The 10625-nt window shown below is 41.5% G+C and overlaps 1 protein-coding gene across 1 annotated transcript in view; it reads right to left on the reverse strand.

Moving 5' to 3' along the window:
- Positions 1 to 3021: 3021 nt before the first annotated feature.
- The window catches only part of CPD (carboxypeptidase D), a gene marked incomplete at its 5' end in the record, with an annotated part of 67683 nt that continues 60079 nt past the window's right edge, over positions 3022 to 10625 (reverse strand). The window contains 3 exons of the mRNA XM_004706892.3: positions 3022 to 7142; positions 9722 to 9821; positions 10096 to 10281. Coding sequence (XP_004706949.2) covers positions 6916 to 7142; positions 9722 to 9821; positions 10096 to 10281 — 513 coding nt within the window. The remainder of the gene's footprint in view (positions 7143 to 9721; positions 9822 to 10095; positions 10282 to 10625) is intronic.

Genomic DNA, 10625 nt, shown 5'->3' on the forward strand with positions numbered 1-10625 from the left:
GATTCATAAAGACAAATAATCTACAAGTGACGACCATCTTCAAAACCCATGGAAAATGCCTATTATGTAAAAAAAATTATGCATGGATTTAAAGAATTGGGGGGGGGGCATCAAAATGAACTCAGACTAACCCTGGTGGTGTAGTGGTTTAAGCACTGGCTGCAGTCTGAATGCTCCATAGTTCGAAACCACAGGGGGACACTTCTACCCTGTCCTGTAAGGTCTGGTTTATCTTGTAGATGTCTGAGTAGGATCTAGTTTGAGGCATTAAGAAGGCTCTCAGTTTGAAAAGAGCTCATATCAGAGCAACATGAATTCTGCTAAAATTGAAGCAAGAACAAACATCAAATTTATGGAGAAGCTTGGGTGGAAGAATGCGTGAAATCACTGATACGTTGTAAAAAGTTTAGGACCATGCCCCAAAGAAATCAGCAGTTTGCAAATGGGTAGCTTGTTTTAAAAATGGACAAGACAATGTTGAAAATGAAGCCAGCCATTCAGACCATCATAATTCGTTTTCCAGGTGAGTTAATATTGTCATGCCCTAACTGAAAAGGACTAAAGCTTAACAGCAGAAATTATAGCTAACACCATAGACATCTCAATTGGTTTAGCTTACACATCTCTGACTTAAAAATTAAAGTTGAACAAATTTCTCACTTGGTAGTTACCAAAACCGTGTGCCCAGACCCACTCTTTCCATGCATGTTTTAAGTAAGTGGGATCGAGATTAAAGCATTTCTCAGATGTACTGAAGTGATTCTGAAGATAAAACACAATCAGAGCAATGGCTAACAAGAGGGGGAAGTGGTCTCTTGTCCAGTCAAAGCAAAAGCAGGCCGTTCAGGAGCAAAGGTCATGGTGACTGTTCTGTCTTTATTTTTTTTGATGCTTGTGGTAGTTACATAATCTGTTGTCAATCTGAGACCTAAAAGAGTGAAGGGGTGGAGTTTAGCCTGTCAGTCAGGTGGCAACTTAATGACCTCATTTGGAGGCGCTATGGAGATAAATAGCTCACTGGAGGCAGGACACAGACTCACTCTCTGCAAGACATTACTGACCACAAGCCTGATGGAGCTACTCTGATGCAGCCAGAGCCCAGAGCTGGAGGAGCCACATGGACACCCCACCAGCACTGAGATGCTTGTACTGTCACTGGATCCACAAGACTTTCCACCCACTGGCCTGTGATCTTCCTGCATTCAGTGTCATTGCATGTGTTTTGAGTCTGAAGAGGAATTTATAGATTGGGATTGGACATATGGGCTAATGTCAGACTAGCAATGCTCAAGGATTGTTGATTTTCTGGAGGATCAGAGTGATATCTGATTATTGGAGTGTCTTAACAAAGTTGCCAAGGGTTTAGAAGAAAACCACCTGGGAAAACCTCACCAGTCTTTCTCCACCACAATGTGCCTGCTCAGTCCTCATCAAATGAGGGCAATTTTTCAAGAGTTTTGATGGAAAATCATCAAGCATTCACCTTACAGTTATGATTTGACTCCTTCTGAATTCATTTTTGTTTTCAATATTGAAAACTTTGAAAGGGAACTATGATTTTTTAAAGGGTACAAATTTGTCAAAGAAAGGTGACCCACGAGAATGCACAAATTATAAAATATAATAATATTACATGCAAGTAAAATTTTGCTCAAGATTAGCAAAAGTTACAGCAGTATATTGACAAGGAGGTTCAGGCTGGATTCATGACTACATGGAGCAAGGGGTATCATAGTTGATGTTATATGGCTCTTGGCTGAAAGCAGAGAATACCAGAAAGATGTCTACTTATGTTTCATTGGCTATGCAAAGGCATTCAACTGTGTGGATCATAAGTATGGATAGTCTTGAGAAGAACGGGAATTCAAACACTTAATTTTACTTATGTGAAACCTGTACGTGGATCAAGAGGCAGTTGCGTGAACAATGAAATACTGACTTAAAAATCAGGAAAGGTCTACTTCAAGGTTCTTCTTACTACACTTATTCAACCTGGATCCTGAGCAAATAATTAGAAAAACTGGCTTATATGAAGGATGATTCTGTATCAGAATGTGACATCAGGATGGGAAGAAGGCTTATTAACCTGCAATATGCAGACGACACAAGCTTGTTTGCTGAAAGTGGGGAGGACTTGATGTCCTTGCTGATGAAAATCAAGATTAGCAGACTTCAGTATGCTGAAGTACATTCAGTACTTCTCAATTTAAGAACACCAACATCCTCACAACTAGACCCAGAGTAACATCATGATAAATGATTTAAGTTAAGGATTTTACCTTGCTTGGATCCACAAAATTCATGGAAGCAGCGATCAAACAACACATTGCTCATTATGTAAATCTGCTGCACAAGACCTCTTTAAAGTGTTGAAAAGGCAGGATGTTACTTTGAGAATTAAGGTGCGCCTGACCCAAGCCATGGTATTTTCAATCGCCTTATATGCATGTAAACGATGGACATTGAATAAGAAAGACAGAGAAATTGATACATTTAAACTATAGCGTTGGCGAAGAACAGTGAAAAGTACCATGAACTGCCAATATAACAAGCAGCCCAATTTTGGAACGAGGACAGCTGGAAGGCTCCTGAGAGGAAAGGCGAGACTTTATCTAACATACTGGAGAAGGACCTCATGGTTGGTAGGTGGAGCAGACTCAATGCACGTAACAACGATTTCTCTTTGTTTAACATAAAACAAATAGACCGCATTTGACATGGCTACATTCCCAGCCCCTGCGGTCTTTAAGGATGGCCTAAATGGTGGGTATCATGGCTTACAAAAGCGTGTTGACCTTGATGGAGCTTACGGTATGTTGAGAGATAAAGTTTATAGATTTTTTAATTCTAGTTGTTCCCACAAACTTTTAAAAGCTGCCTTGTATTTCCGCACTATAGGAGAAGAAGAAAAGCATACTAAAAAATTAAGGAGCATATACCTTCCAAATGAGAACGAAAACTTTTTTTCTGATCTACTGCTTTTGAAAAGAGTATGAGACAAAACACAATGAAAGACAAACATCATAAAATAACTTTTATACAGGATTAGATCTGTTTACATATAAAAAACAGAAAAGAACTGCATTACAGTTAGATTTCACATGTATTAGACAGATTGACTTTTTAAAACTACTATTTGACGTCATTTAAATCCCTTTTAAAATTTTTATTTTGAAGGCACGCTGCATGAAATTAACCAAAGAAGGGAAGCACTTGAGATGAACAGGCGCCAGGCACACACTTTACGTTGCTAAAGATTGCCGTGGAGCTGGGGAGTGTCATTTTGAGAAAACCAAGACGTGAAAAGTTGAATTGTATAAAAATACCATATATATCATTCCTCCAGAAAAACCACAGTCTGGCCAGCAAATAATGTAGGTAGTACATTCATGTTATGCCATTCATAGAAATCATAGTCCTATGTTTGACATAATTTTCACCAATTATTTCAATTTACCAATTATTTCAAACTGGTCTAATTTCCAAATTTCATAATATCTTCTGATAGCTTAAAGCCCACCAGAGCAAGATTCTGAAGATCAAATAGAAGTTTAGTTACTTGCTGCTAAAAATAGGAAAGCTGGTGGTTGGGTATGATTCCCTCACAAACTGGAAATGCACATTCTATTGGCATTAATCAAGGACCCAAATCACCCTACCAACAACGGCTTTAACTAAAACAAGTCTCCTACATCAGAGACCCAAGGAGCCACTGGTAGTATGAAACCATGGGTACATAGAAGGCGACTGAACATCAATTCGAATGGAGTTTATAGTAATAACAAACAATAAGGCAAGCCAGGAGAGGAAATGTCGAATTGCTACAGTTTAAAGCAGTTCCATCAGAGAACCTTCAGACTGTAGTATTATTCATAGTGCCAAGAAGCGTTTAAGAAACACAGCAGGCCCAAGACCTGGCGCAAGTGCATTCCTGGAAACAAGAAGATAAAACTCACGCTGAGAATAACTGGAAATGGAGAGGAAGATGACGATTACTGAATGACTTGGTATTATTAGTTTAGGCACATAATACACTCAGGCATAGTGGGGGAACTTCAAATTGTTCATGAAAAAAAGTCCATTATCTTTCGACTTCATTTTTCTGTGACCTTTCTGAAGCCCCTTTGGATATATTTGTTAACGCATAATTAGCTTTTAAGTTCCATATTCATTAACAAACCAACCTACCACCCTGGGCCAAGTATACAATAAATTTTTTTTCAGGAGGTTGACTAAGTTCGAAGATGAATTCTCTTCAGGGAGAATTTGAAGCATTCCTCAGTTGGATAGAATCCCAATTAATCACTACCTAAGTGTACTCTGCAAAACACATCAAAATGGAAGGGTCTTTCCTTCTGAAATTACTCGGGCCCATCCTATTGAATTCCATATCAATACAAGAACATTTACACAGGCAGACACTTTGTGAATCACCTCTTCAATCACTTTGCTTTTATTAAGGAGCTGGGAGGGAAAAGGCTTACAAAATTACCACCGGGACAAAAACCATGCCTTGTGAGTAAAGGAAGGCAACATCCAAACGTGGGCAGATTTCTTAATACTGTGATACTGACTCGCCTCCATGCCTCCAAGGAAATGGAAAGCCTCCAGAAAACACTGAAGAAATGCTTTCCCCATCCCATATGGCTTCAGTGTCTAGGCGGTTAGTATGATCTAATTTAGTTAGATTAGAGCCACAGATAACAGAGCAAGGCTGAGAACATAGACTTAGTAGTCGTGGATCCAGTACATTCATGTTAATAGGTAACATGGGTTGAGCGGCCTCGTTTTCCAGCACAATGCACTATTTTGAGATTCATGAAAGATTCGAGAACTATCATAGAGTTTGGTTTTTGCTTTCAAGAGAAATGACTAAAAACCATTTGCGTGTTTCTTTCTAAACAAATTTTATGTATGCTTAAAAAGCAAGACCACCAGACACTGAGATGTACAGTTAAAGAATTTAAAGGTATCTTTCTCCAGTGAAGACCAATGTTCCTACACACTGTCACATCAACTTGTTTCATCTCTAGTGGAAATGTCCCAAAGGAGCCCCTCGTGGGTTTTCTGGCTAACACTCTGAAAAGTAAAGCTGAAAAAGAGTAACACCTCCACACTACCCCCCTTAGAGAAAATGTAAAATATGAGAACAAATTAAAACATGTATATTTCATTAACAACACCCCCACAAATGCTGTTGTGTGGCGGTGCGTGTGTGTCGCAGAATTTAGAATGGCAGTTACCAGGATTAATACTACAATGGCTTAACTTTGAACCACTCAACCCATCAGCGTATGTATCAAGGAATCCTCGTCTTCATTAACAAGTGCCTTGGCCTCTTTATGTCTGCTAAACCCCAGCTCTCTCTCTTTTTGGAAAGCTTCATCAGGAATGAACTAGGTGAGTGACATGAACTTTGGGATGACTTGATTACATTATTGGATAGAAATGGAAAGTCCTTCCATCTCCTGATTCAGTACAAGCAGCAACTTAGCTGTTAAAACAACGGTATTAAACCATTAGATCATTGGTGAGACTCATAATTACAAAGAGCATAGTTTTCATCGAACAGCATGATTCAACAGACACCATGAAATGCAAATCGTTCAGGCATTTTCAGGGTTATCTCACACCAGCAGTCCAGAGTTTTCTTTCTTTTCTTTTCTTTAAATGGAGAGAGCTGTGTTTAAATGCTCTAAACGGAATTTTTAACAAAAGTGGTTGTTTTTAACAAAAGGAGACTGTCCGTTTTAGGACAAGGAAACCAATTACTTATGGAAGCCTTTGTTTGTGAACCAGGCTGGCCACGCCTTTCACCAAGATTATGGGATTTCAGGCTTGGGCTTGGTCATGAAGTGTAGGTAGTTCATGTTCAAATGTAGGTTAAGAAGATGCAAGTAGGACTCTTCTATACTTCACGAGGTTTTCAGGTGGATTCAGATCTTGTAGATTGCTGGGCATATCTGAAAACCAGAAGTGTATAACCTAGAAAAGGGTTCAAATTAAGGAAGTAGTAAAGAATTAGGCCTTCCTTGCATACACTAGTGCTTCACAGATAAAAGCAGCACCTGTGGGTTGATACCAAGTTAAAAGATTAGGCAACACGAGTTTTCACTGAGGCTAGACCCTCCTCTCAGCTACATTCCAATGCACGGTTATTTTTCACAACAAAGTCAATGGGTTCTCCCTTCACGGGTGGGGGGAGGAGTCGGGGTGGATTTAGAACTCTGCTTAACCTTACAAGAGAGGTAGTGAAATACGGCTGAGAGCACAGCCCGCCATTTCTGATCTAACCCTGGAACAGGTAGCAAGCCAAAGCGGAAGCCTATTCATTAATTTCCTAATGTTGTATGTTTCAAATCAACTCAACCTCCATTAAACCTGAATAATAAGACTCCAACTATGTAATAACTAGAGAAAAGTACTCCTCAGTAGGCTGAGAAAAATCTCAGGTTTTTAAAGCTTTATGTCAGATTCTGACTGCAGTCCCTGCCTTAATGTTGCTGGATTCTTTTGGCCATTTAAAATAAGGACCCCAGGGTGGGGGGTGGGGGGCGGCAAAGCCACTAGTAAACACTTGTTGTGCGAAATACAACATCCATTAGTTGGCTTTATGCAGTGATTATATAAGCCCCAAACAGCTCGTCTTAAATTAAGAAGAAAAAAAACCAAGTGGCTGTCCCATCTCTGCTGCATAAATAGAAATCAGATATTTTCTTAAAAGCTAAGAGTACTTTAAGGAAGGGAAGTTCAAAACTGCCAAACGAATTCACGAGAATACAGATTTAGCAAGTTAACTTCCCAAAAGCTCTTTGAAAAAGCAAGACAGTCTCTCTCCTTTATGCTGGTCTCCCAAAGGGAACTGGAGTTTTCTGTGGTACTTCTGCTGGGAGATAGGCAAGGCTGTGGTCTGTTTCAATGTTTGCTGGAATATAATGTCTCCTCTTCGGTGTCTGTTTCATCCTGGAACTCGTGGCTTAGGAGGGATTTCTTTGAGCCAGTTGACATCATGCGAATCTCATCCTCGTACTCATCATGATGCTGTCTGAGCCGATGAAAGCCATCCTTATGTCTGTTGGACTTGATGGAGCAGATGCACCAAATAATGCAAGCTGTTAGGACCAACGCTGACATGGTGGCACCTGAAAGACAATAAGCACCATGTGAGTGGCCTGGTGAGTGTAACAGGCAGCAGTTCCAAATGGCAATTTTACAGTGCGCTCCTCTGTTATTTCATGCACGTGAAACCACCTCTCATTATTACAGGAGTAGTACGTGGGGAATATGCAAAAATTAGAAGGTACAAACCATGTAAACAGCCCACATTTCTATTACCCAGAGATCACGTTTAATAACCCTAGTGCCTGGCCATTTCTCCAGATCTTCCTTCATGCATGTGTAGGTCATGGATTGAATTGTGTCGCCCCAAACTATTTGTCAATTTGGCTGGGCCATTAACCTCAGTGTTTGGCAGTTCTGGAATGATATGAAATGGCCATTATGAAGTTATGGAACCAGCCCCCGTGGCATGATCTGACGTCAGGAGATTGGGGTGTGATGCAACACTCTGCATCAGGTCACAGCCTGATCCGATATGAGGCACGGTTCCAGGGGTGTGGCCTACATCACCTTTCATCTTACGAGATAAAAGGGGAGAGAACTGAGCACAAAAGGGAAACCTATTACCACCAAGAAGGGTCGGAAGCCAAACAAATTCCTTTGGACCTAGAGACTGGTGCTGGAAACCCCCTACCCTGTCTCCCCGAAAATAAGACAGTGTCTTATATTATTTTTTGCTCCCAAAGATGCGCTAGGTCTTATTTTCAGGGGCTATCTTATTTTTCCATGAAGAAGAATACGGTACACATTTATTGTTTTATTAAGAGACCTCACACTTCCTGTCTGCTCCGGCTGCGGTGCAGCCAACAGTGAACTGTGCGACGGCGCCCGCTGCTACAGTCCAGCGTCGAGTTACAGTCACTTCGGGGAGCCTTGTTTTCGGGGGATGCCTTATATTTCAGCAAGAGGCAAAACTGTAAGTAGGTCTTATTTTCGGGGGATGTCTTACTTTCAGGGAAACATGGTAGCTAGGGATGCCATGCCCACAGATATTGAAAGGAGACAAATGCCTTCCCCCAGAGTCAACAGAAGCGAAAGCCTGCCCTACTCAGAGGTGGCACCCTGAACCCAGACGTCTAGCTTCCTAAACTATGAGAATGCACTTCTGTTTGGTTCAACCATCCCCTGTGGTATTTCTGTTACAGTAGCACTAGATAACTTAAAAATGTATGTAACAGTTATTCTTCCCCCCTTTTCACAAGGAAATGATACTCAGCCTATTGTTTTTCTTCTACTTTTCCTTCCCAGTAAACTTTCATCTCACTCAGAAGGCCTCACATATTTTAAATGATCTGTACATATACATGGTTAACGATCAAAATAAGGATTTGAATAACATAATAATAAAATCATAAGAAATTTCACACCAGCGAATGTATGGCAGAGCAAGGTATGGCTGAAGCCCGGTTGCTATGTAAGCTAGTCACACTTTATCTGATTGAAGCTAAGAATAAACACTCCAAAACAGGCTCTAGGATTTGATCATGTTTTCAATTTACTCTTCACTCTCAACTAGGATCTCTCCCTTGCATACCATTTAGTAAAACTTATTTATTTTGCCTGAAGTCCAAAACAACTTTGTGTGATACAAAGAATTTTATTAGTCACCACTACCCTCCTTAACCTTTCAGTAATTCAAGCAACGACACAAATGTTGCCTCCTTTTGGGATCCTAAGGGAACCGAACTAATATAAATTACAGTCCAAGGGACTTATGATCTTTATAGACAGTGAATTACTCATTTATTGTTGAGAACCTCTATTTACAAACCACAGTTCTAGGCTCTGGGGATACACATAAACTGTATTTTGGATAGAGCCTATGTTTACTGGGAGTTCTTGGGTAGCACAAACAGTTAAGGCCCTCACAACTAGCTGAAAGATGGGCAGTTTGAAGTCACCCAGAAGGATCTGGGCAGAAAGGCCTGGTAATCTGCTTCCAGAAAGGTCACAGCCTTAAAAAAACCCTGGTGTCGCCATGAATCGGAGACGATTCGACAGCAAATAACATAGTTTAGTCGGAGAGGCTGAATATAGAAAAATAGCTTATGTCAGTTAGTGATAAAGAGTATCATGGGGAAAAGCGAGGTAGAGTTCATGCTGGGAGTAGTCTTTCAGCTCAGCGGTTCTCAACCTGTGGGTCACAACTCCTTGGGGGTCAAACAACCCTTTCACAGGGGTTGCCTGATTCATAACAGTAGCAAAATGACAGTGATGAAGTAGCAATGAAAATAATTTTGTGGTGGTGGTGGGGTCACCACCACATGAGGAACTGTATGAAAGGGGCGCGGCAGCAGGAAGGCTGAGAACCGCTGTTTCACTCATGTCACCAGGGATGCGCGGCAGCAGGAAGGCTGAGAACCGCTGTTTCACTCATGTCACCAGGGATGGTCTCTGTGGCAGTGACATCTGAGAACAGACCTGGAAAAGTGAGGAGTCAGCCCTGAGGCTACAGGGAAGAGCACAGCCCCAGGCAAGCCAGGCTTAGATAAGGAGACAGAGAAGAAGCAGGACTAGCTTCAGGCGGTTGTGGATGAGCCCGCCTTACACCAGTGTCGAGACTGGTTTGAACTTCACCTGGCAGACACTAAGATTTCTTTACCTGATACAGTTACCACAAGCTCCCTTGGCAAACCAAATATCCGGTTATCTGTGTCAAAGACGATTACCACGGAACTCGCTGCATCGTGATGCACAAAGACCTGCAAGGACAAAGGGTCAGAGTCAGTTTATGGAAACAGAGAGTGCCCGCCATGCTCCTGTGGCCTATCACAAGCCAGGGAGATGACTACTTGCCACCCAAAGTAAACAGAAAGCTAGCATAATAATCAAGAGGTGGTCACACTTAAAAAACAAACAAACTATATTCCTTACATCTATTAAGCTTTCTAACAAACGCTTCAAAATGAAATGGAAGTAAGACATCCATTTAAACACACGCCTGTCCATGGTACTCCTCAGTTTTGAGTTCCTCACCTGTGAATGTTGTTGCTGGTATCCTTCGGCAATGGCATTGATGTTATGGAAACCTGGGGCCAACAGTACGTGGAAGTAGCCCCCCTCTTTAGTGTGCACTTTGATTCCTTCGTTGAGAACAATGACGGCTTTCGAGACTGGTTTTCCGCTCTTATCTTTAACAAACCCATGAACTCCCTTGTGCACCTGGAGAAAATGTTCAGGATGTAAATTTACGCTTCATACTGTTCCAAATTCTAGAGGCAAGAGCTTGAGGCATGGCTAAGGAGGAAAGCGGACTGGCTTATTCCTGACTCTGACTTGTCACTCACTCAATGCTTCCGAAGCGGAGAGAGACGAGAGAAGAGCGGAGATGACAGCCCCAACCCTTGGCTGCCCCAGTGACTCCTGTCCGCCACAGTACACTCCCTCCAGTCACATGGTGTGATGTTCAAGTTTAAGAACCCGTGACACCCTTCCGACCAATTTACCTCAATTAGAGCTGATTCCAGATAGATGAACTCATGGTGTCTACTCAGGCACTGCAAAAT

This window comes from Echinops telfairi, unplaced genomic scaffold (assembly GCF_000313985.2).
Source record: "Echinops telfairi isolate 266 unplaced genomic scaffold, ASM31398v2 ScPeMD7_7458;HRSCAF=8496, whole genome shotgun sequence".
NCBI lineage: Eukaryota > Metazoa > Chordata > Mammalia > Afrosoricida > Tenrecidae > Echinops > Echinops telfairi.